The sequence below is a fragment of the Dermacentor variabilis genome, chromosome 8 (genome assembly GCF_050947875.1).
Source record: "Dermacentor variabilis isolate Ectoservices chromosome 8, ASM5094787v1, whole genome shotgun sequence".
In the NCBI taxonomy this organism is placed as follows: Eukaryota; Metazoa; Arthropoda; class Arachnida; order Ixodida; family Ixodidae; genus Dermacentor; species Dermacentor variabilis.
This window is the reverse complement of record NC_134575.1, coordinates 110,738,584-110,764,967: the sequence shown is the minus strand read 5'-3', so window position 1 is coordinate 110,764,967 and position 26,384 is coordinate 110,738,584. Positions and strand designations below refer to the sequence as shown.

Sequence of the window (26,384 nt, the reverse complement as noted above, 5' to 3'; positions counted from 1 at the left end):
TGATTTTGTTACGGAGGGCCAAGAACCTAATTGTGGCTTTATCACGTGCAGTTTGTTGTTTACTTCTGCGTCCCACTTACGTTGCCAGTGGTTTCGCAGTTTCCTTCTTAAAAAAGGCTTCAGATCCGTGACAGGGACCGAAGCAGTAGGGCTGACTGTATGCAATTAAATTGATGTGGCCATCTGGTCTGCTAGAACGTTACCCTCGATGCCCCTATGTCCAGGCACCCAGCATATAATGACATGCTGGTTAGACATATACGCTCTACAGAGGACGGAATAGAGCTCAGTAATTACGGGGTTTCTGTGTTTACAGTGTGACTTCAAGGCTTTCACGACGCTTAGGGAGTCTGTAAATAAAATTGTTTTTTGAATATTTGATTTTCTAATATGTTTCACAGCCGACAATAGTGCATGGGCCTCAGCCGTAAATATACTTGTTTCAGGGTGCAGTACACCGGATTCCGAGAAGGATGGACCAATGGCTGCGTAGGACACCCCGTCATGCGACTTAGAAGCGTCTGTGTAAAACTCTGTGCACGAGTACTTGTACTGGAGCTCCAAGAAATGCATTTTGATATGTGTCTCTGGCGCATGTTTAGTGACCTCTACAAAGGATGTGTCACACTCTATCAGCTGCCACTCCCAGGGCGGTACTAGCTTAGCTGGAGGCATTAGGCGTTGTTCGAGAATTGGGACATCCATTTCCTTGCTAAGTTCTCTTGCACGCAGTGAGAAAGGAAGTCTCATAGAGGGTCTGTTATTAAAAAGTGTTTCACACATGAAGTCGTTAATGGTTGTAAAACACGGATGTTCCTTATTAGAGCGAACCTTGAGAAAATATGTTAAGCTGATGTTGGTTCGCTGAAGATGGAGTGGCCACTCATTTGACTCTACATATAAACTTTCGACAGGGCTTGTCCTAAATGCGCCAGTGGCCAGACGGATACCCAGATGGTGTACGGGATCTAACATCTTAAGCGCGCTCGGTGCGGCAGAGTGGTATACTACGGCACCATAATCTAACCGTGATCGAACTAGGCTCCTGTAAATATTCAATAAACACTGTCTGTCGCTACCCCACGTTGTGTGGGATAGTACTTTAAGTATGTTCATTGTTCTAAGGCATTTTTCTTTAAGATGTTTTAAGTGAGGAATGAAAGTGAGCCTGGAGTCAAGAATAACACCTAGGAATTTGTGTTCTTTGTTGACAGGAATTTGTTGTCCGCCCAGTTCTACACAAGGATCTGCGACCAGGCCTCTCTTTCTTGTGAAGAGAACACAAGAACTTTTGTGGGGGTTGACCTTAAATCCGTTTTGGTCTGCCCATTTGGACACTTTGTTTAAGCCCTGCTGTACCTGTCTTTCGCATACTGTGAGGTTGCAGGATTTGAAGCCTATTTGTATATCATCTACGTATACGGAATAAAAGATGGCAGGTGGTAGTGAAGCACGTAGTTTGTTCATCTTAACAATAAAGAGAGTGCAGCTGAGCACGCCTCCCTGGGGTACACCACTTTCCTGGGTAAAGGGACGCGACAGTGCATTGCCGACTTTTACACGGAAGGTACGATTGGACAAATAGCTTTCAATTATTTTCAACATATTTCCACAGATGCCCATTCCCGACAAATCTCGCAAGATCCCGTAGCGCCATGTTGTATCATATGCCTTCTCCATATCGAGGAATATGGAGAGGAAATACTGTTTGTGTACAAAGGCATCGCGAATATGTCCTTCAATGCGCACAAGATGATGTGTTGTTGACCGCCCTTGTCTGAAGCCACACTGATAGGGATCGAGTATATTGTTGAATTCAAGGAAGTGTATGAGTCTGTGATTAATCATTTTTTCAAAGAGCTTACACAAACAATTCGTAAGAGCTATTGGACGATAACTTGCTGTCAAGGAGGGGTCTTTTCCGTGCTTCAGGACAGGAACGACAATCGCCTCTTTCCATGTAGATGGGAGGTATCCCGCAGCTAAAATAGTGTTGTAAAGTGTGAGTAGTGTAACTTGTGTGTCAGCATGTAGGTTTCTGATCATATCATACATGACTCTGTCAGGTCCCGGTGCAGTGCTTTTGCATGTCTTCAAGGCAGCTCTCAACTCGGCAATACTTAAAGGCCGGTTATAGGGTTCATTCTGTCTGGAGTTCCTAATTATTGGCTTACATTCTTCTATCTGTTTATATTTCAGAAAGGACTGAGAATAATGGGTTGAGCTCGACACGCTCTCGAAATGCTCCCCAAGTGAGTCGGCCTGATCTTTCAGTGTTTCACCTTGTGTGTTTACCAGAGGAAGTGAATATGTTTGTCGCCCTTTTATCCTATTAACTTTGTTCCATACTTTGGCCTCATCTGTATAGGAATTTATACTTGATAAGAACTTTTCCCAACTTTCTCTTTTAGCCTGTCGGCGGGTTCTCCTGCCCTGGGACTTTACTTTCTTAAAGTTAATAAGATTCTCCGCAGTGGGAGACGCGCGTAGCAACCCCCACGCTTTGTTCTGTTTTTTACGAGCGATTCTACAATCGTCGTTCCACCACGGGACACGCCGTTTGCATGCCAGGCCATTTATTTCTGATATGCATTTTGATGCGGCATCTATTATAAAGGCTGTAAAATATTCAACAGCAGCATCAATTTCTAACGAGGACATGTCATCCCATGATATACTAGTTAGGGTGCGGAATTTCTCCCAGTCAGCTGTGTCAACCTTCCACCTAGGAGCCTGTGGTGGATATTCGATATCTTTAGGTGATCTTAGTAGTATGGGGAAGTGGTCACTTCCGTAAGGATTGTTGTTATCTTCCCATTCAAATTCAGACAGTAGTGACGGGGAAACTAGGCTAAGATCTATTGAAGAATATGTTCTGTTTGCAAGAGAGTAATATGTGTGTTCCTTCTTATTCAACAGGCACGCACCAGAAGAGAGAAGGAACTGTTCAACAAGTCGTCCTCGCGCATCTATACGAGGGTCGCCCCACAGGTAGTTGTGTGCATTGAAATCGCCAAGAACAATATAAGGTTCTGGCAATTCATCTGTGAAGGACTGAAATTCATACTTAGTTAATTTGTAATGTGGGGGTATATAGAGCGAGCACACAGTGATAAGTTTGTTTTGGAGAACCGCACGAACCGCCACTGCTTCAAGGGGCGTTTGTAGCTGCAAACGTTGACACGCTATGCCTTTCTGAATAACAATGGCAACACCGCCCGATGATGCGACAGCATCATCGCGATCTTTGCGATAAGTTATGTACTGTCGGAGAAAGTTTGTATGTTTTGATTTTAGGTGTGTTTCCTGTAAACACAGCACTTTTGGATTGTGTTTGTGTATGAGTTCTTGTACGTCATCAAGGTTCCTAAGAAGACCTCTAACGTTCCATTGAATAATTTGTGTATCCATATTGAAGGTTAATAAGTGCTGTGTGTATGGAAACAGGTGATGCCTTAGGTTACAGAGCTCTTTCGAGGCCCTGTAACAGGGGTTCTGCCCTTTCTGGAGCGTTCGAGTGAGCCTCGCCGCTCCTTAGGCGCTTGCTGCGCCTTGGGAATAGGTGTAGTGTCCATTGCCTCTTGTGAGGCGCCGGACACGTGCTCTTGCGAGCGAGAAGTTACTAGAGAGGGTCCCGCCTTGGAGGGCAAGACCCCTGCGCCCACGAGCCCGGAGGTCGATGGGGCTACCCGAGAGATTTGGCTGCGCCGGCTGTTGCCAGCGCAGGAAGGGGCCGGGGAGGCCGGGGCAGCCTCGGCTGCGTCAACCTTCGGGGTCGATGATCCCTCATTCAGGGTTGACGGAGCAGCGCTTGCTGCAACCGCCGCGGGGGCAGATGGCGTACCTGCCGACTCACTGCCTGTGGGTCGGACAGCCGCCGGAGGCCGTTGTGACGCTGCCCCCTGACGCGCCACTTCGGCATATGTGTTCTTAGGCAGGTATGCGACCCGCCTGCGTGCCTCTTTGAATGATATGTTTTCCTTTACTTTGATTGTGACTATGTCTTTCTCTTTTTTTCAGGACGGGCACGACCGCGAGTATGCGGCGTGCTCGCCTTCACAGTTTACACAATGGAGAGTGTTCACGCAAGCTTCAGAATTATGTTCGTGTGCACTGCACTTCGCACAGGTTTGACGGCCTCGGCAGCTCTGCGAACTGTGGCCGAAGCGTTGGCATTTGAAACATCTAAGCGGATTTGGCACATATGGCCTAACACGGAGCTTGATGTACCCGGCCTCTACAGACTCGGGCAGAATACTTGAGCCGAAAGTTAATATAAGGTGTTTGGTCCTGATTTCTTTGCTGTCACGCCTGATCTTAATTCTTTTAACATTGATAACGTTCTGGTCACTGAAGCCCTCCAAGAGTTCATCCTCAGTGAGCTCCAGCAAGTCATCGTCCGAGACAACACCTCGGCTTGTGTTCATGGTACGGTGCGGGGTTACTGTTACTTGGGTCTCCCCAAATGACACAAGTTTTGGCAGCTTCTCATACTGCTTCTGATTTTGGAGTTCCAAAAGGAGATCACCACTTGACATTCTCGACACCTTATATCCTGTACCGAAAACTTCGGTCAAAGACTTGGAAACAAGGAACGGTGAAATGGATCGCACTAGTTTGTCTGGATTTTCTGAGTGAATCACGTGGAATCGAGGAAAGTTGTGGACTTGTCGTCCGAAAAATTGAAAGAGATCTTCGGTGCGCCCTCGTTTCTGAGGGCGATCAGGGAGTTTGGGGAAAGGAGTTTCCATGAAAAAATGTATACATTCGGCAACAGCGCCGACCGCCCACCACGGAGCCCAACGAGGGGACGCGGCAGAACTTGCATGCAAGTCTGCACGACGCCAGTCGTGCGCCGCCACTATAACCAAATATGGTGTACCCAAGGTTGGATAACCACACAGGGTTAACCCTTGCCGCCAAGGAGAAAGGAAGTAATTAGAAGAGAGAAGGAGACAGGAAAGGTGGAAAGTAAGGGAAAGACGAAGGTTGTAGAAAGAGAGAGACAGGAAAAGGCGACTGCCGATTTCCTCCAGGTGGGTCAGCCTGGAGGTGCCGTCTATGTGAAGCCGAGGCCGAAGAGGCGTGTTGCCTCCGCCGGGGGCCTTAAAGGTCCAAACGCCCGGCATCGGCTCAACCTCCAGGATCCCCTTTTCCCCAGACACGGCTAAGCCGCGCACGGCTACACGCGGGAGGGTCCAACCCTCGTGTGCTCGGGTACGTGGTGGCGCAACACACCAAACGCCTGCTGACGCAGACGCCCCTGCGGGTCACACACAATAAAGAACGTCACGGTGTCAAAATTAATCCGAAGTCGACCACTACGGCGTGCTTCATAATCCCAGTGTGGTTTTGGCACGTGCAGCCCCATAATCCAATTCAAGTTTCATACTTATGCCACAATGAGATGTGCCATGTGAGGCAATGACAACGCTCAACCCTCTCAGAGGTTGTAAAATATGGCGCACAACGACGGCTCAAGCAAACACGTCTCCCTGTGTGTTCTGTGTACTAAGGAGACAAACAGCAGTGGTGCCCGCAAGATAACATTTAACATCAACTCACCCATTCCCAAGAATTCTGGACATGCGTTTAATTTATTTTTTTTGCCACCACGTGGCCTATCAACCTTAAAGAATTGAAATTCGCGGCGTGACGTATGCCATGATGCACAACTAAAGAAAACGTAATAAAAGCAAGCACGCCCTGAGACTGTTGCTTCATCTCGGCACTTAGAAACGATCGATCGCTCTTATGTATCAGCCTTATCTTGAAGGCAACCTGCTACTTGCTCGACTTGCAATGAATCGACGATTTTGCTATACACCTTGCCAGACAGCTCGTCGGCATTCCGGGTGAGATGTCTGGCCGAGATCCCTTTCTTCGTTGTTTTTTCTCTTTATTTGTGCACGACGGTGGCTGCGGGCTTCCGTATAGTCAGCGTTATTTTTCGTGTGTTTTCTAAGAACTGGGGCGCGATCTTGTACGCGTTCCAAAATAGAACGGACCGCCTCCGTTCTAAACGTCACGAAATAGGCGGTTCGCAGTGTTCGCGAGAACGAGAGGAAGCAAACAGCCAATGAGCGAAGTGGAAGCCTGCGTCACGCTTTTGACGTCTGCTTGGGGAGCGTATAATATATTGAGAAGCGTTTGCAACGTGTTGAGAAATATTTTGCTATTATGAGTGAGTAGCAAAATGTGTTGGTGTTGCTTTTCAAAGATTCAATTTGGAATGCAAAACGACTGAAACAAAATATTGCGGTTAATGTCTTCAACTGGCGCTAGGTGGTGTCGCAGTTTTGCGAAACGTTTAGTGATGGCGCTAGCTACCACCACGTTTCAATCACACGGCGCGAATTTTGAAGCGGTTGGTTTAGTCGTTCAGTTGAAGCCATGGCGCTTAACGTAGAAGCACCGGTGAAGGGGCCGCGCATGTCGGAGGCTCAGAAGGAGACGGTGGTCGCCTTCATGCAAGAGCATCCCCAGCTGGCTATAAGATCCAGCGAGCTGGGGCCACGCTTCACTTCTGGCGACCGCCGACGGCTGTGGCAGCAGCTAGCCGACCAGCTCAACACGCAAGGCCCCGTCGTGAAAACCGTCGAGCAGTGGCAAGAGTGGTGGCGGAAGCAAGTCTTCGAGGCCCGCCGCAACGCTGCCGCACTTGCCCAAGAACAAAGGTGAGTGACCGTCCAATGGCCTGGGCGATTTGTCCTTCGACATTGGCGTGTATTTTCAGAAAAACAGGAGGGGGGCGGCTGCATGGCTTCCATGGCAGAGTACTGCAGCTCACCGGGACGGTCCGCCTCCACGGCGTGACCGACCTCCCCTACCAAGAGGTAAGCACACTGCCGCCGTAATATCATGGGTTCCTGAATGGTGCCGGTTTAGAGTTTGCCATTATCTGTAAGTGCTACATTTAGCAGAACGCAACACCGTTGGTGAACAGGAAAATAGCGTAGGAGAGAATGGAAAAGCAGGTATGTTAATCAACTAGAATCTCAGTTGGCTGCGTTTTCGGGAAAAGGGGGGTTAAGTGGTTAACACAGAATTAAAATGCCTTCACGGAAGTGCACGAGGACGGTAACACATGGGATTATTAAGCACTCAATAATTGCACAATATTTTCGCAAATTAGTACGAAAACTTGTAACATAGGCATTGTAACGAATAGCCACGCTTACGACATTTTCCAGCAGGCTGACGTCCCCACCTATGCGATGGAAGTCGTCGTCGAAGACGAGGCTGCGGGCGTGAGCACAGCGACACGTAAGCATCAGAGGAATGAGTGTTTTAATTATCGCCAAGTGTGTGTGCAGTTCGTAAACATTTAATGTGTTTACTCTACAGCGGCAGAGGATCCACCGCGCGGCGCGGCGCCAGCCGAAAGGTTGGCCGCTGCACCTGGTAAGTTATTCATCCTCAAGCTGTTAAATAAAATGAGCTCTTGTATTTTATTGAACTAGCCCAATAAGCCATAACATGGCCATAGCCACTTTTATTGGTACCATAAAATGATGTGTGCTTTCAGTGTTGCAGCACCCTGTTCGGCCACCACGTCGACAGCGACCGCGGCGGGTGGATACCCTGACTACGATGTCGTCGCAGTGCGCCCGCAGCCTGGAACAGGGCGACGAGGTGCTGCAGGTTGGTAGGCCCTTTGGTGTCATTTTACATGAAGGACATAAATATTCTTTATGCTTTGTTATAAGTAAATCATGAATCTGAAAAACAAACCAGCTTGGGATGTAAACAAGAAATATGCGTTGTATAGAGGGCTCGGTAACGTATCTTGCCAACGATCAGCCGCCGGACGAAAGGTTGGTTAGCCCTGAAAAGGGCTGTTTGGTGGTGAGAAATGCATTAGAATAGATGACGGAAGAGTAGTTCCAGCAGGTCTTTGTCTGTCCAAACGAAGAGGGTATAGCTTGTACGCGAAGCTTGACACTGCCAAAGAATGCCATCAGGCCCGTGGCTCTTCAGCAGAGAGGGAATCGTTGTGCATGTTGCAATTCTTCACAACAGCAGCTTGCAGCCGTGAGCTGGTTGCGAGTAATCAGCAACTGATGCGAACAGTTCCACCATAATTATTCATTCCAGGTGCTGCGCAGAATCGAGGCTTCCACAACCCGCTTCGCTGTCGCGGCAGAACGGACGGCAGCAGCCCAGGAGGGGATCGTGGAACAGGTGCGCGCCATAGCGCAGGACATCGCTGAGCACCTGCAGCAAGCGAGAAATTAATTTATTTTATTCATTTGTTTCACCAGTTCCGTTTGTTTTGTTTATTTATTGTTTGAGTTTCCTTTGAGTAATAGAGGAGAATTTTTTGGTTGAGAGGTGCAATGCGCGCACCCATTTTTGTTCTGTTGTATTTGCCTCTTTCTATTTATGCTTATCCAGCTGCAATGCCAGCGTGCTTTTTTTATTTACACATTTCGGAGGCTCCTAGTCATTCACACTGGAATCGTTACAAATAGTTGTCGATTTCTGTGTATGGGTTTTCTACTGCGATATTTATATTGCTTCACTGTGTTGTAGCTTACTGCACTCACTATGAAGCGTTACCGCATAGTGTTTGCACTGTGATATTTTCATTTCGGCACAGTGAGGCTAAGTTGCAACGACTACAATGTCGTCTTTATTCCGAAGCACCAAACTAGTCACTCTTTAAGTTGCACAGTTTCACAAATGAAAATGACCATCATCATTGCACCACACCAGTGATTGGTTTCCTCTAGTCTTCGTTCCAAGGGAGTCATTGCAAGAATAACTTTCACGCGTGACACTTTCTGGGTGCTGTGAGATTGTAGATCCAATTATTCATGTTTTATGTAACATGTTTCATCACAGCTGGCAAGTGCACTCACCTTTTTACAATTATGATTCACCTGTTGTTTAGCATCGCACTACAATTGCTGCCGAGAAATGAATGCTTCTAGTCAGTGACTCATAACACTGACAAGGGAATGGACATACCTGGGATAGTCATTCTTTCTTGCAAGGTCACGTAAATGTAACTGCAAGTTTTACATGCCGTGGTGAAAACGAATTGTGTGATGCTGATGTTGCAGTGTTGTCACATGCTTTGCTACCTGAAGCATGTTGTACTATAAGGTTTGTGATGTACTTGTCATCATAGAGTGTGATAAAGTTGACCTATTTTTTTGCGCTTTTACGTTAATTTACATCTACCCATTTGGACATGATGTGACGAGTGTAATGCTGTCACTACACTCGGCGTTACATTTTGTTTGTGTTTGAATCCACATTCATTACGCTTTACTTGCTTGCCTCGCCTCCGTATTCATGCTTGCACAGAAGTTTTGATACACCTAGCACAAGAGATGGCAAGCAAGCATATTGCCTCACTCCTACCAACGTACACTGAGCGTCAAAATGCACAGGATGCGGCGGTTGCGTTCATTCTGATGTTTTTTATGAACATTTTTCGCACCTTTTGCTGATGGTGACCATGAGTACAGAGTGCCAATCATATGTATTGCTTCCATCAAGTCTGTCATGACTATGATGGGTCAAGGGATGTTTTTATTTCATATTTCATGTGATATTTAAAGAAAAGGCTGCACTTTCACGTTGCTACCGCGTTTCATGTTCCACTAGGAAAGAAGTACTTTGTGATGTGCATATTGCATAAGACAATGCTAGCTTGGGAGCAGCAGCGAATGAAGTTCTTCAGATGAAGGGGCATTAAGCATTGCCTTACGACTGCTTCACGAGTACTACTGTTATTAAGTGGCAGCCTTGCAGACTCTTGCATAGTAACGAGGGTACAATTGTTTCCGCGGCTGTGGCATTCTATTTAAAGGATTCTTTGTATAAGTGTACTTCATCATCATCATCATCATCCTGGTTACGCCCACTGCAGGGCAAAGGCCTCTCCCATACTTCTCCAACTACCCCGGTCATGTAGTCCCTGCAAACTTCTTAATCTCATCCGCCCACCTAACTTTCTGCCACCCCCTGCTACGCTTCCCTTCCCTTGGAGTCCATTCCGTAACTCTTAATGACCATCGGTTATCTTCCCTCCTCATTGTTACGTTTCGCCTACGACGCGCGGTATAGCCGGCGCGGATGCAACGGACGCCGGGGCTTCGTTCAAAGCGGCGGACATTTTGGCCCGTTCAGCGCCGCCGATACGCCTCTCCGACAAGCGCGTCCAGGCATGTTTCAATGCCACGTGTCTTCAAGTGTGCGTGTGTGTGTGTGTGCATGTTGGTGCCCACGCTTGTCAAAGCGCGGCAGCCGGGGAGAGGAGCTCCCCAAGTGTGAAGCGAGGAGGTCTGACCGGCGCCGGCCCGGCGGATGCGTCACTACACTCGTCCCAACATGTCTCTCAGCCTGTCCGTGCCGCGCATCACGTGCGCCTCTGACGAGGCGTTCCTTCTTCCCCTCGACTCCGAGAGTATAAGAGCAGCTGCTCCCGGACGCCGAGAGAGGCTCCGATTTCTTCTGTTGAGTAACGTGCTCTCCCGTCTCTCCACTTCGGTCGACCTTACCGGCCGCTCTTTTGCGATGCTAGAATAAACAAGTTGTTCTGTTACCAGTCGACTCATGCTTTGCCGGGACCTTCGGATGCTTCCAGTTGTGCCCCAGGCCGCCAGGCCAACGCTACCCTTGGGACTTGCGACCCATTTGCAACAACTCGTGCCAGCGGTGCGATTGCAATAACGGGTGTCAGCACTGAGTTTGCAACAACTGTCTGCCAGCGGTGAGATCGCGACAACGGAGGCGAGCAGCGAAGATATGCGGTTGACTGTATGCTGAGCAGCAAAACGACCTTCCGGGAGCAGTGCAACGAGCCCTGTGTGATGACTGGTTGCCTGCAGCGGAACGACTGCGCTTAATTCTTGGCTGCGAGGTTTGGTGAGTGCGGGACTTTCTTCTTCTGAGTTTTGCCAGGCTTTTGTTAGTGTCAGAAACAGAGCTGGTAATTGTGGTTGTCGTTGCTGCCGGGTTAGTTTGCGGCAAGACAATAGTAGGCAGTAGAGAAAGCAGCATTCAGAGCAGCCATGGATTTGAAGTCGTTGCTCAAACCGAAATTGCTGGAGCTTGCAAGAGAGTTGGGTCTGGATGTCTCAGACAAACTCAGAAAACCAGAACTGCTGAGGGCTATTCTTGAGTTAGAAGCTGAGGATGACGAGCTGTCGGAATGCCTTGAGACCATTGAGGAGAGGGAGACGGCAAAAAGACAGGAGTGTGAACGAAAAGAACAGAAAGAAAAAGAAGAGCGCGACCACGCTTTGGAAATGAAGCGTCTCGAGATAGAGATGGAACGCGCTCGTAATGGAAGTCAGGCACACGGTGCAGGAGAACGAGTATTGTTCAAAATGACTGACCTGATGCGGCCGTTCAAGCTTGGAGAGGACATTGGTTTGTTCCTGGGGCGCGATCGGAGATATTTTGTTCGATACGCGCTCTGTTCAGTTGCTGCAACGTCACGAATTGGCAGTATGCAAAATTTGTGACAAGGGGACGGAGAGAGCAGCCAATCAGCAAGCGGTGAACTCCCCGGACGTTGCGTTGCCTCGTCTGTCGTCTGCTTGGGGACCATATACTATAAACCGAAATGGTTTTCGCTTTCTAATAAATCAAATGTCTGAATGAAAAATATGTATTTTTATTCTCAAGCTTAAACACGTTCTCAAATAGTAATGTGTGCGACTATTACAATTTATTAGAATCAGTTTTTCTGCAAGGTCGCTAGGTGGTGTTGCGCACGGCGCGAGAAAAAGAAAAAAAAAGAGCGGTCTACTCGGCGCACTTTTCAAAATGTCGTCGCACCGAAACGTGCCGCTCGGCCCCCGGGTTTCGGCGCGTCAGAGGGAGCTCCTCCTGTCTTTTATGGAGGAGCACCCCGCCCTCGTGACGCCGTCGTACCCACTGGGGCCATCGCTCACAAAGGCCGACAAGGAGGCGCTGTGGCTCCAGCTGAAGGCGCTGCTGGATGCCGAAGGCCCTGCACGCAAGACCGTGCAGCAGTGGCAGGCCTTCTGGCGAAAGCAGCGGTTCTACGCGGACCAGGCGCTGGCCCTTGTCAGGCAGCAGCAAAGGTGAGCGTGCGCGGATTAATTTCAGCCGGTCGTCTCATACGCTCGGTTTGCTATTTACAGGGGCACCGGAGGCGGTCAGCTTGCTGGATTCCACGGCCGCATCCTGCAGCTAACCGGAACCGCGCGGGTGGATGGTGGGCGAGCCGCTGTGTACGGGCGGTTGGAAGCGGTAAGCACTGGCTTAGAATACCATTATCGCCTAAGTGTTTTGAACTAGCACTTTGTGACCGTCAGAAATTCGGCAAACGAGGTTCAATGCGACGCGGCCTACGGTGACAAAAAGCGTATTACGGTGTGTCGTTTGTCGCGACACGGTGTGTAGCTCACGTTAGACGTCGAAAATATCCGCTTGCGTGTCGCGTCGAGACGGTAAAAAGTGGGTTCATTTGCCTACAAACGTTTAGGAAAAGTTCACGCTAGGGCGGTGTTGCTTAGATCTTTGTCGGAAACGGTCGAATCTGCAGGGGTGAAAGGACGCCCGTGAAGTTAATTTTGAGGCATATTAGAGGAACCTACGTGCTCGAAACTGTTTGAGACCATCGAATGAGGGGCATAGCCAGTGGCTGGCGCACCAAACACGCCCCCCCCCCTTCTCGAAGGTCTTTGTGTGGAAAACATGCTATGTTTTCAAACACCCCTCGAAAAGAAAAAAAATCTAGCTGCGCACTGCCCCCATTACGTGCAGACTCGCTACATTAAACCATATCAGTTATTAGTAGCTGCTGCTACAAACATCGCTATGCGTGCAGAGAAGTTTTGTGACACATTCTCAACACATGCTTACAGTTGGTCCCCCCAGATGAGAGCCTGCAGGCGCGAGCTCTCGCTGGGGACTTCCGGCGCCCTCAGCCCATCCAGCCATTGCCCGCCCAGCCTACAGTTTCGGTTGGCGAGACGCCCGGCACCAGTGGCTTGCAGGTGAATTTGCACACATCACCTTTCTTTCTTTTTTTCGTTTATTGCGCTCGGTGTGCATAAAGCAGTGTCTTACTTGAACGGGCTTTTCAGAGCGTTGCACGCGGTGCCGGTGGTGTGGCCGAGCAGGATGCGGCCCAGGAGTGCCTGAGTGCTCCAGCTCGTAAGTTGGAGTCGCCTTGTCCTGTTAGCTGTACCAATATTAAGTTTAATGGAATCACCCATCGGCATGTGATGCTTCTTCCTATGTCATTCCTTTTAAACATGAGTTACATAAGCTTCTGCTGTGAAAAAAATTGCACAACTTGTATGCTTTCAGCACCACAACGCCAAAGGCGCCGCCGAGTGCCGCCGGCGGGTGCCCGTGAAGCCCTCCCACGCCTAGTGGAACTGCACACCCGGAGCAGTGAGCAGCAGCAGCAAACCAACACGGTTCGTGGATACTATTTCGGTGCACTGCGGATATATCTCAAAAAGAGATAGGATGCAAATGGATGTAGCCGAGAATTTTTCTTCAATAACTTTGAAGTGGAATAAACAGCCATTCTGCCTTGAAATTAAACAAAAACATTATGGTGAATCTGGGCAAATGGAACATAAGAACATTTATGGACGAATATTGGCTGTTTTACAATATTCGATGGAGTGTCTTCCTATTGGGTATTTTCTTCAAAATTAATTCGTACCAAACATTCAGTATTTGCACACTCCTACAGAAAACCAAACCTAAGTATGTCAGGAACTAAATCCTCAGCATAGCCGCCAAGTACAAATGTACATTTTTGCAATTATAACGTTGCATATGCACGCCTTCTTCGATCATTGGTTGGGGTATGTTTTGCATGCTGGAGCAGTATACAGGACAGAGAATCGCTGATACTGCACAATCGCCCGCCAGGCAAACTGGTGCGTAGCCCTGAAAAGGGCTGTTTGGTTTCTTCTTACGAAGAGGTGCTTGGAGGTGTGAGATGCGTTTGAGGAGGTGACAGAAAATGAATTCTTACACCACTATGGTCTGTCCAAACAACGGGAATTGGTTGTGCGCAGAACTCGGCAGCATTGACGGATGCCGCTGGGTCAGTGGATTTTCAGCGGGGAGGATGTGTTGTGCACGCTGAGACTCCATAAACAGAAGCTCCCAGTGAAGTGTCGGTAGCGAAGAATTCCGAGGTGACATTGGCTACATATTTCTTCGTTTCCAGCTGATTGCGGAGCTCCGAGAGGCGGCCACCCGCCAGGCTGTGGCCCTCGAACAGCTGGCAACCGAGGCCAGGCTCCACAGGGAGGCTGCAGAGGCAGGCTACAGCCCTGGAGGCCATCCTGCAGCAACAGGGCCAGGCTTTGCAGGAGCTGCGCAGCGTGGAGGCGCTCTCACGGGCCATTGCAGCGGCACTGGGGCGCCCTGCACAATAATTTAAAATTTTGGTATATTCTTTGATCTGCAGCAAAGACTGCTGCAGTTTTTTTTAATCTGCAGCAAAGACTGCTGCAATTTTTTTTAATCTGCAGCAAAGACTGCTGCAGTTTTTTTTTATCGGCAGCAAAGGTTGCTGCAGTTTTTTTTATCTGCAGCAAAGGTTGCTGCAGTTTTTTTTATCTGCAGCAAAGGCTGCTGCAGTTTTTTTTTTATCTGCAGCAAAGACTGCTGCAGTTTTTTTTTTATCTGCAGTAAAGACTGCTGCAGTTTTCTTTTATCTGCAGCAAAGGTTGTTGCAGTTTTTTTTTAAGTCTGCAGTGCAGATTTTTTGAAATCTGCAGTGAAAGGTGTTGTGTGTAGTTTTAAACCTGCAGCGAAGGTTGTTGTGTATAGTTTTAAACCTGCAGCGAAGGTTGTTGTGTATAGTTTTAAACCTGCAGCGAAGGTTGTTGTGTATAGTTTTAAACCTGCAGCGAAGGTTGTTGTGTATAGTTTTAAACCTGCAGCGAAGGTTGTTGTGTATAGTTTTAAACCTGCAGCGAAGGTTGTTGTGTATAGTTTTAAACCTGCAGCGAAGGTTGTTGCGTATAGTTTTAAACCTGCAGCGAAGGTTGTTGTGTATAGTTTTAAACCTGCAGCGAAGGTTGTTGTGTATAGTTTTAAACCTGCAGCGAAGGTTGTTGTGTATAGTTTTAAACCTGCAGCAAAAGGTGTTGTGTATAGTTTTAAACCTGCAGCAAAGGTTGTTGTGTATAGTTTTAAACCTGCAGCGAAGGTTGTTGTGTATAGTTTTAAACCTGCAGCGAAGGTTGTTGTGTATAGTTTTAAACCTGCAGCGAAGGTTGTTGTGTATATGTTTAAACAAGCACCAAAGGTTGCCTTTTTTGTATACTTTCAAAAATATCGCATTCCACATGAGGGCACTTAAGAACTTTGACTGTGCACTAGGTTTTGTGTCGCGACTTCTGAAATACTTGCGGGAGTTTGTTTTTGTGTATTGCTTCGACTTTGTTGTGCTATGTGTATGTGTCTGTGCAGAGGAGAGGCAGGCGCCTCTTAACGTCTGTACGTATATTAGAAAATGACTTTTTTCTTTTTACCTTACAGTAAGGGCAACTTTCTTTTACACAGCTATATTATATCGCGCAGTTCTGATACAATTTCAGTTCTAAGACGGCGCTCATGTCGTGCATTTAATTTTTTAAGCATGATTCAGTATTCCCACTTGCCGGCGTTGCAGTCCCGATTCAAGCAGGCTTTTTCGGACTAGCCGCCAGTTTGTGGGGTGGTCATTTTGGCTCGGTGACAAACTCCGACACCGTGTCCCATTCACAGTTAGGCCACTGCTTGTGCATAAGTGTTAGGCAACGTACTTCATAGGAAGGATAGCAAGTTATTGTGTGCTAAAGAGAACAACAAAGAAGCACATGCCATATGCGCTTATGTTATGCTTCTTATGTTATGCATAAGAAATATGCACAGTTCATCAGGATGGCATTGTGCACAAGCTTGTGCAGCTATAGGGTCATTAATTAAAAGAACATGGTTTTATTGAGATGGGTAGCTAATGTACAAGATGTTATCATGCCAAAAATATTGCGCCAGACTGGAGAACGTAGTAAACTGAGTCGCAGCGTGATGCTCTGGGGAGGAAACAGTGCATTGTATTGCTTGACGTTGACTTGATAATAAGTGACTAATAAATTCACCGTGGCTAATGAGCCCACGCCAATAGTGTGTTTGTAAACTTTGGCATACCGACAGTATTCGTTTCACTTTCTTTTCCCACCTGTGAAAAAAAAATAACGTACCAAGCAGTTGCAGCATTACATTCGCTGCTGCCGACGAGGTCGCAGCAGGCGGCGGCGTACCCTCCGGAGGTGGTCAGTATGCACTCCGCGTGGTCCTTGGAAAAGGTTCACCACGCGGTTGCGCTGCTGCTGGCCCCTCAGGTACAGTTCCCGCGGTTGTGGGACCCGCATGGGTGGTGCTGGCGGGTCGACCAGATCTGCAGTCTGCTGGACAGCTGGAGCAACGTCACTGTCGTCGTCCTCCTCTTCCGGAGCAGGCTCACGTGCCGCCAAGGCAATGTTGTGAAGAGCTGCACAAGCGGCAATGATGGTCGCTGCTCGATCGGGGTTGTAGAGCAGGGTCCGGTAACGCTGCAAGCAGCGGAACCTGCTCTTTAGGACGCCGATGCACCTCTCCACAACATTGCGCATGGCGGTGTGCTCCTTGTTGTAGAGGCCCTCAGGGGTGCTGCCAGCTGGATGCCCCGGCACTGGTGTCAGGAGCCACGGCTCCAAGGGATAGCCGGAGTCTCCTGCGCAAGGGCAGGGTGACAGTTTAAGCGATATCTACTTCATTGTGGTGCACATTTGCAGCACTTACCAAGCAAATATTCACCTGGGCGCAGTTCTGCTTCAAGGTATGTACGGAGAGGGTTCCTACGCCACACCCATGAATCATGACAGGACCCCGGGAAGCAGGGGTTGATGTCTTCAATCCAGAGGTCTGCATCGCATGTCTGCCGATTAAAAATTAGTGCATACAGTTGTCGTACAAGTCCTTTAAAGCACTTATGAACCTAATTGAATATCCGCACACTGTGACAGACTGTTCGAATACTGCTATGAGCAAATCTCGGTCGGACATGGTTCGTTTCGTAGTTGAAGTTTCAACACTCGGACTTGTTTTCGTCAGGGCACTGTCAAAGTCTAGCCCGCCTGTTAACTGCTCGGAACGTCGCAAATTGCTGGCACCCCTGCGTTTACCCACATTACTGTTACGTGTTTCAGCTAATGTCCCGCAACACCTCCAACATGAAAAATTGCAGGCACAAAACCGGAATAAAAGAACTCCTTTAGTGCTATTAAATGGCACATGTATTGCAAGATGTAGCACCCATCATTAAACGTGTGCAGGACGGCAGCACAGGACAGCGAGTACTACGGCATAATCCAGCAGGAGCGGCGTTTTGAATCCATCGAAATCTTGAATCAAGCTTCGGGGATACTCCGCGATCGAGCAACGTCAATTTCATGCGCTGTGGAGACCGCTGAGCCGCAGTGTGTCCCGCACCGCAAGATTTCGTCACTGTTCCATCGCGATGTACCCTCAAAAGGAATCAATTCCCGTTGTTGATAGATCGAGAATACCGCTCCTAGTACATTCTGTTGCAACAGTCCGAGTGAAATGGAAAATTACTGCGACACAAACGAACAAAAATATATCACTAGGGATACAATGCAAGAATAATACTTACGATCATGGTGTTCATGGCGTAGGAACCCTTCTTCGACATATAGCTCTGTGTATCCCCGGGGCTCAGGCCTTGGGGCTGCTGTATGGCGATAAGAGTGCCATCGACGCAGCCGAGCACACCGGGGATCCGTCCGAGCCGCGCAAACGCCGCCTTTGCTCTGGCCTTCGCGGCTGTCGTCTGGGGGAAGTCCACCCACCGCTTTTGCCCGCCAACGACAGTTATGGCGTTTGCCACTTCGTGGATGGTGTCGCTGACGGACGACTGCGACAGGCCGATGAATTCTTCACTGCCGACGCCCCGCTGGAAGCTTCCCGTTGCGAAAAACCTCAGCGCGCACAACACCTTCCGCTCAGTAGAAATTCCGCTGGCTCGCTCGCACCCGATGATCGGGTCGAGTTCACCGCACAACCAACGCACCGTTTCTTTCGAGAAACGAAAACGACGCCGGAATTCGCCGTCTGTCATCTCTTCAAACGCATTTCGCACCTCCACCCGCTCTCCTTCCTCCTCAAGCAACGCCAACGCAACAACCGAAGTTTCCAACGCAAGCGCCATTTTTCTCGAATTAAACTATGGATTGGATCCGAACGTGCTAGTCAGCTGCCGAAGCCGCCTTTGGGTCTAATCCAATCTATCAGACGCGCCATGCCAAGCCGGTCTCGTAACGAGCAATGATCGCTTCAAACTTCTCAACTCCCGTCGCGTTCGGACGAAATGCTCGGTGGGCGGATGATTGACAGGAGCGTATCGTCATTTTGACGTCACCAAAAACGGGGCGGCGCCCCGCGGCTGGCGACGTCGGCGCGGAGTCGGCCAATCGCGCGCGCCGGTAACCGAACGAACGCGCCGAACAACCATCTCCGATCGCACCCCTGGTTAACTTCGAGCGAACGTGCGAGAAGCAGGGGTTCTCTCGGGAAACGTGGCCACAGCGCTTGCTCACTTTGTTACCCGGCGAGGCGGCCGACGTAGTCGCTCGCTTGAAGAGAGAGGAGGCAGAGGATTTCGACAAAGTGAAATCGAGTCTGCTAAAGAAGTACAGGCTGTCAGCGGAGGCGTTCCGTCGGAAGTTTCGGGAAAATGAGAAAGGCAAAAGTGAGTCATATACAGAGTTTGCCTACAGGCTTATGTCAAACATGCAGGAGTGGCTCAAAGAAGAGAAAGCGTTTGGTGACCACGAGAAAGTTCTGCAGTGTTTCGGGCTGGAACAGTTTTATAGTCGGTTACCTGAGAACGTGCGGTACTGGGTCTTGGATAGGCCAGACGTTTGTACGGTGGCTAAAGCCGCCGAGCTAGCCGAGGAGTTTGTGACGCGTCGGGCTCGCGGAGCTAAGGACGGTCAAAAGGGTGAATTTGGCTCCAAGTTTGAGAGGCGTAAGTTCACACCCATGAGAGCAAGGGGCGACACACGTAGTGCGGATGCGAGTGAAAGCAGTCCGACCGAATGTAAGGAGACGGCGGCAGCCGAAGCCGAACGCAGAAAGCGGTTCGAGACGAGGCAAGCGCGCGTGTGTTATACGTGCCAGAAGCCGGGTCACTTTTCGGCGCAGTGTCCGGAAACAAAAACTAAAGTCGTGTTTTTGTCATTATGCAGCACTGACAAGAACATGAAGCTTCTCGAGCCTTACATGCGAGACCTCCTCGTGAACGGGAAAGAGTGCCGAGTGCTTCGCGATTCCGCAGCTACGATGGATGTAGTTCACCCCTCCTACGTAGAACCCGATATGTTCACGGGCGAGTGCGCATGGATCAAGCAAGCCATGGAAGCTCACAGCGTGTGTCTGCCCGTAGCAAAAGTGCTTATTGAAGGACCTTTCGGAGCACTTGAGACGGAGGCCGCAGTGTCATCTATGCTGCCCTCCCAGTACCCGTACCTATTTTCGAACAGGTCCGATCACCTCCTGCGCGAGAAGGGGCTTTTGTTTGGTGAGGCTAGCGTTCAGGCCTTAACCAGATCGAAGGTTCGGGAGCTCGCTGCAAAGGCGGTAGTTGCGGGGCCGACGTTGTCGAACAATGAGAAAGGGTCAGAGGCGCAGCAAGCTGATATTCAGATCACGTCCGAACTGAATAAAATTGAGCCTGTAGCGTTGAAGGCACCAGATACTGGAGAGGAAATGCCCGACACGGGAAAATTAGAAGAGCTATCTGCAGATTTGCTCATCGCGCCTACGTCAGACGGACTTAATAGGTTGCTAAAAGTCAGCCGGTCGGCTTTGATAGCCGAGCAAAAAAAGGATGGCAGCCTAGAAAACATACGCTGCATTGTCAACGAAGGTATCGCCAAGAAAAATGCTCGCTTTGTGGAAAGAGGTGGGGTCCTGTACCGGAAGTATCTAGACCGCAGGGGAGTGGAGTTCGATCAGCTGATCGTGCCTCAGTGCTACCGTCAGGATCTGTTGCGCTTGTCGCATGGGGGTTCGTGGTCCGGACACCTAAGAGTTAAGAAAACTAAGGACCGTCTCTTGCAAGAGTACTATTGGCCAGGGTGTTTTCGGGACGCAGACCACTTTGTGAAGACATGCGACACCTGTCAGCGGGTGGGCAAACCAGGGGACAAATCGAGGGCGCCGTTGAAGTTGGTACCTATCATTACGGAGCCTTTTAGAAGGCTCGTTATTGATACAGTGGGACCTCTGCCGGTAACAGCCACGGGGAACAGACCCATTTTGACTGTGATGTGCCCAGCGACAAAGTTCCCTGAGGCAGTGCCGCTTAAAGAACTCAGCTCATTTGAGATAGTCATTGCACTACTCTCCATATTTGCGCGAGTTGGTTTTCCTGCGGAAATCCAATCAGATCAGGGCACAGTGTTTACTAGCGCTTTGACGACAGCCTTTCTTGAAAGGTGTGGGGTAAAGCTGTTACACAGCTCAGTGTACCACCCACAGTCGAATTTCGTTGAGAAGCTCCACTCCGTCATGAAGCGCGTATTGAGAGCATTGTGGTTTGAACAACCAACTGACTGGGAGCTGTGTCTGCCTGGAGTGATGTTTGCATTAAAGACCGCGCCGCATGCGGCTACGCGGTTTTCGCCGGCTGAGCTAGTGTACGGTCGCACGCTGCGATCTCCGCTTCGCATGCTTCGAGACGGATCACTGCCCTCTCCAATGGCTGCAGACCATCTCTTCCACAAATGGCCGCCTCCTGCGCTGGAGCCTCTCCTTGCAACAATATTCCTTTGAGGTGCGTTACAAAAAGGGGAGTCTCAACGGTAACGCCGATGGCTTAAGTCGAAGCCCATAACGTAGGAATCAGCCTCAAAGTTGATTGTTACTGATGTTTTTCTTCCTGAGGCAGGATTTTTAACATATTTCTTTTGTTTATTTTCTCAAAGTGATGACGTGCTTTCTAGTGCAATTTTCCAATTTGTGGACGCGTTCTGAGTGCTGCTAGACTACTGTCAGGAACTAGGCAGTGGTAAAAAAGGGGAAAGAGCCTGGCAGGACTTGGTGAGGGTTGTTTCGTGCTTGCTGACTGAGCGGTTGAGTTTCGGCGTAGTTCTAGCGCTTGCCGGGAACTAAAACAAAAATGTCAACTCTCCCGAAGTCACTTTGCAGTGTCCTGTGTGAACCAGAACGTGAGAACGAGGCTTTCTCTGTGCGCTGCGCTCAAGAAACGCCGAGGGACGACCGACTTCGGTTATGAGGATCATCGAGCGACATCCCTCCGGACAGCGGATGCAGTCCCCTGACCATCGGGATCTCCTTCCCCCGGCGGGGCGGTCTGTTACGTTTCGCCTACGACGCGCGGTATAGCCGGCGCGGATGCAACGGACGCCGGGGCTTCGTTCAAAGCGACGGACATTTTGGCCCGTTCAGCGCCGCCGATACGCCTCTCCGGCAAGCGCGTCCAGGCATGTTTCAATACCACGTGTCTTCAAGTGTGTGTGTGTGTGTGTGTGCATGTGGGTGCCCACGCTTGTCAAAGCGCGGCAGCCGGGGAGAGGAGCTCCCCAAGTGTGAAGCGAGGAGGTCTGACCGGCGCCGGCCCGGCAGATGCGTCACTACACTCGTCCCAACATGTCTCTCAGCCTGTCCGTGCCGCGCCTCACGTGCGCCTCTGACGAGGCGTTCCTTCTTCCCCTCGACTCCGAGAGTATAAGAGCAGCTGCTCCCGGACGCCGAGAGAGGCTCCGATTTCTTCTGTTGAGTAACGTGCTCTCCCGTCTCTCCACTTCGGTTGACCTGACCGGCCGCTCTTTTGCGATGCTAGAATAAACAAGTTGTTCTGTTACCAGTAGACTCATGCTTTGCCGGGACCTTCGGATGCTTCCAGTTGTGCCCCAGGCCGCCAGGCCAACGCTACCCTTGGGACTTGCGACCCATTTGCAACAACTCGTGCCAGCGGTGCGATTGCAATAACGGGTGTCAGCACTGAGTATCCAGCATCATTATGTGTCCTGCCCATGCCCATTTGCTTTTCTTGATTTCAACTAAGATATCATTAACTTGTGATTGTTCCCTCACCCAATCAGCTCTTTTCTTATCCCTTAACGTTACACCTATCATTCTTCTTTCCATAGCTCGTTGCGTCGTCCTCAATTTAAGTAGAACCCTTTTCGTAAACCTCCAGGTTTCTGCCCCGTACGTGAGTACTGGTAACACACAGCTGTTATAAACTTTTCTCTTGAGGGATAATGGCAATCTGCTGTTCATGATCTGAAAATGCCTGCCAAACGCACCCCAGCCTATTCTTATTCTTCTGATTATTTCAGTCTAATGATCCGGATCTGCAGTCACTACCTGTCCTAAGTAGATGTATTCCGTTACCACTTCCAGTGCCTCACCACCTATCGTAAACTGCTGTTCTCTTCCGAGACTGTTAAACATTACTTTAGTTTTCTGCAAATTAATTTTTAGACCCACCCTTCTGCTTTGCCTCTCCAGCTCAGTGAGCATGCATTGCAATTGGTCCCCTGAGTTACTAAGCAAGGCAATATCATCAGCGAATCGCAAGTTACTAACGTATTCTGCATTAACTCTTATCCCCAATTCTTCCCAATCCAGGTCTCTGAATACCTCCTGTAAACACGCTGCGAATAGCATTGGAGATATCGTATCTCCCTGCCTGACGCCTTTCTTTATTGGGATCTTGTTGCTTTCTTTGTGGAGGACTACGGTGTTTGTGGAGCCGCTATAGATATCTTTCAGTATTTTTACATACGGCTCGTCTACACCCTGATTCCGAAATGCCTCCATGACTGCTGAGGTTTCGACTGAATCAAACGCTTTCTCGTAATCAATGAAAGCTATATATAAAGGTTGGTTATATTCCGCACATTTTTCTATCACCTGATTGATAGTGTGAATATGGCCTATTGTTGAGTAGCCTTTACGGAATCCTGCCTGGTCCTTTGGTTGACGGAAGTCTAAGGTGTTCCTGATTCTATTTGCAATTACCTTAGTAAATACTTTGCAGGCAACGGACAGTAAGCTGATCGGTCTTTGGCGAAACAAAGTGTACTTCGTCTGTGTTTAAATTATCATAATCTGTCGGATGTGTGGATTTGGAACGTTGACCATCCGTATGGAGGTGCACTTGTTGTGTATACAAATTTTTCAATGTATTTTCCGCTGTACAAACACAGCCCTGTGATAGCCTAAGGGCACTGCACTTTGTATAAATAAATTATGTATTACGAAAACTCACCATTCCTGTGTCCTTCAGAAAAGGTTGACAACGGCGCTGCGCTGCTGCCTTCTTCTGAGGAACACGTCGTGTGGTGCCAGCACCTGGATGTCTCCTGGCTGCTCTGGCTCCTCAGCTGGTGGCACTTCCCCACCATAATCGTCCGATGTCCAGTCGCCCGCGTCCAAGGCAATGTTATGGAGAGCAACGCATGCATAAATAATTCGCGCTGCTCTATCGGGGCTGTATAGCAGTGTCCGAAAGCGCTGCAAGCAGCGGAACTTGCTTTTCAACACCCCGATACATCTCTCCACAACATTGCGCATGAATGCGTGCTCCTGGTTGTAGTGGCCTTCAGAGGTGGTGCCAGCATGGCTGCCAGGTACCGGAACAAGCAGCCATGGCTCGAGAGGATATCCTGAGTCTCCTATTACAGAAAGTGAGAGCTGAGTGCTCTGCCCTAGTTAGGGGTACGCATTACGAATACTAACCAAGCAGATACTCGCCAGGCTGCAGTTGTGCGGCTAGGCGTGCACGCAGCGGGTTATGCTGCCACACCCAAGAGTCATGGCACGAACCAGGGAACCGGGGGTCCACAACAAGAATGCGAAGTTCCGCGTTGCACACCTGCAATGGGGAGCAATACAAAATAGCGCTGCAGATACGTTCAAAATCCGTTTTGCCATTCATATGCACAAAAGAATACACGTACGCTGGTACAAGTAGCAGACTGTTTCAGCCATAGGCGTGCACAGGGTCTTGCAATTGGGGGGGGGGGGGCAATGCGCCCCCCCTTATGTGGACGCCTATGGTTCGCACTAATTGATAGCTAAATGAAAACTCGAGGCCCGATATTGCGCAAGAACCCCCATAAGAGCTAAAGCCAGCCCATGTAATGGTTGTAAGTACTTCCGTGTTCAAAATGCTTCCATCGTGTCTTCCCTACAGTGTATCCATTTCTGCTACGACTGCTGCCCATTTAAAACACAATTTTGGAACGGCAGACTGATTATGCACAACACATGGCACTCGCCATTACTCCCGACATGTCAGATTTCAACGAGCTCGTAAACAGTTCCCCGCATGTCTTCTTTTAATCGTTACATTACTTGTTATGCCAGCTTGGACATTAAACTGAACAATTGCAACTATGGGCGAGTAAAAATGGCGACAACAGTTTGATGTAAAACATTCCAACGGTACTTACGACCATGACGTTTAGGGCGTAATAACCCTTTCTCGACATGAAGCTCCCCGTGTCGGCCGGGCTGAGTCCCTCTGGCTTCATGATGGCGATCAGCGTGCCGTCGACGCATGCTAGCACGCCTGGGATGGCGCCGCGTCGCGCGAACGCCGCCTTAGCCTCATCCTTGGCAGACGGTGCGAAGGGAAAGTCCACCAACTTTCTCCGGGCAGACACGGAAATGATGGCCTCCGTCACCTCGTGAATGGTGCTGCTCACGGCCGACTGTGCCATGCCTACGTGTTCCTCGCGACCAACGCTCCTCTGGAAGCTTCCGGTGCCGAAGAATCGCAGCGCGCACACCTTCCTTTCTGTGGAAAGGCCACTGGCTCGCTGGCATCCAATGATAGGGTCAAGCTCGTCGCACAAGCTACGCACTGTTCGTTTGGACAGACGAAAATACTGCTGGAACTCTTCTTCCGTCAACTCTTCAAATGCATCATCTACCTCGGGTCGTCGTCTCTGCGCGACTGCAGCAGCCGCACAGGCGACACGAAAAGGCACGGCAGAGAAAAACGCCATCTTCTCCAACTGTTGGGAGCGCGGAATCGGATTGAACCGGATACGAAAGATGCTAACTGTCCCAAGAACTTACGTTCTAATCCAATCCAAGCCGTCTGGTAGCCGTTCTAATCCGTTCTATCGCTCCGGACGGACTCTCCGTCCGTTCCGTGGCGTTCGTCCGTTAGCAGACGACACGGAATGATTATGAGCAGCAAGACGCCACGGCTCACGTGACAATTGACGTCATGGCATTCGTCGCGGTTCAAATTGACCAATCGTGTGCGGCTCGATGGAACGGACCACCTCCGTTCTATTTTGGAACGCGTACAAGATCGCACCCCTGGTGTGATTCAATAAGAGGAAGCTTTAGCTAGGGCCCTTCTTCGATGCCGGTTGCTCAAATACACGTAAAACGCATAAATGATTCCATGAGAAAATCGCTCAACCGTTCAACCGATCTGAATGAGAATTGTTGCATTCAAGAGAAAACGTTAGGTCACAGTGATCACTGCAATAACAATTTTGATTTAGGCCATGGTATTATTGACAAGAATTATCGGAAATCGGCAAATCCGAAAAAAGAATAGCCGCACGAAGTTTACAAATCCGTTAGTTCGGATAAAAATTGATATCGCATCCCTCTAAACTACATCCCTTGGAGAATCGCAATCGCGCAAATTAGACGTGTGAATTTATAACTTATGTGAAGTTGTTACAATACCTGTAAAGATTCTGCGAATGCCATATTCACGAGTTAGTGGTGAATTTCAGGGTGCCATAAGATATATCATTTTTGTCCTCAATAAATGAAATATTAGGCGCAGCTTAGAGAATTCCAATATCGTATTTAGTTGCTGAAGTACAGAGTAGTATACTTCGACTATTGTTTCTTGAAATTTCGCATTCTTTTGGAATTAAAAAAAAGTGGAAGCTAAATAAAAATTTGCTTTCTCAAATCTCATTTTAACTGTTTCTTTTAAGTTCCACAGAACTCATGAATTGCGGTGCAGTGGTTGTAAGAAGAAAGGATTGCTGATTTATGATGTAGTAGCTAAAACTTCCCGTTATGTTTAGAATAATATTTTTGCTGAGAGAAGAATCAAGACGGGTAGCGTATATACATTATGGCGGCCGCAGTTCGATGGGAGCGAAATGCGGAGACAGACGTGTACTTTCATTTAGGGTACATTAAAGATCGCCAGGTGGTCGAAATTTTCCAGATTCCCCCACTACGCCGTGCCTCATAATCAGATCGTGGTCTTGGAACGTAAAACCCCATAATTTATTTTTTTTATTTCCAGGATGGTACAGTAATTGACAAAGCCAAGCCTACAGCATGCTAGT

General features: G+C 49.1%; 1 protein-coding gene and 1 long non-coding RNA gene across 2 annotated transcripts; both read left to right on the top strand.

Moving 5' to 3' along the window:
• The first annotated feature begins 11,660 nt into the window (after positions 1–11,660).
• LOC142591525 (uncharacterized) lies at positions 11,661–12,538 on the top strand. Its single transcript, XM_075703847.1, has 3 exons — positions 11,661–12,068; positions 12,129–12,237; positions 12,533–12,538. Exons 1-3 carry the CDS (start codon positions 11,788–11,790, stop codon positions 12,536–12,538), a joined length of 396 nt encoding a protein of 131 aa, XP_075559962.1. The 5' UTR covers positions 11,661–11,787.
• Positions 12,539–12,859: 321 nt separating this feature from the next.
• On the top strand, positions 12,860–13,628 carry LOC142591230 (uncharacterized). Its single transcript, XR_012830401.1, has 3 exons — positions 12,860–12,986; positions 13,077–13,146; positions 13,303–13,628. It is a non-coding gene; the product is annotated as an uncharacterized LOC142591230 (long non-coding RNA).
• The last annotated feature ends 12,756 nt before the right edge of the window (positions 13,629–26,384 follow it).

What these genes read in the sequence shown, in the direction of transcription:
- LOC142591525 (XM_075703847.1), top strand. Translation starts at nt 11,788, where the DNA reads ATGTCGTCGCACCGAAACGTGCCGCTCGGCCCCCGGGTTTCGGCGCGT. An exon ending in CTTGTCAGGCAGCAGCAAAG is followed by an intron (nt 12,069 to 12,128) that starts GTGAGCGTGCGC and finishes TGCTATTTACAG; the next exon opens with GGGCACCGGAGGCGGTCAGC.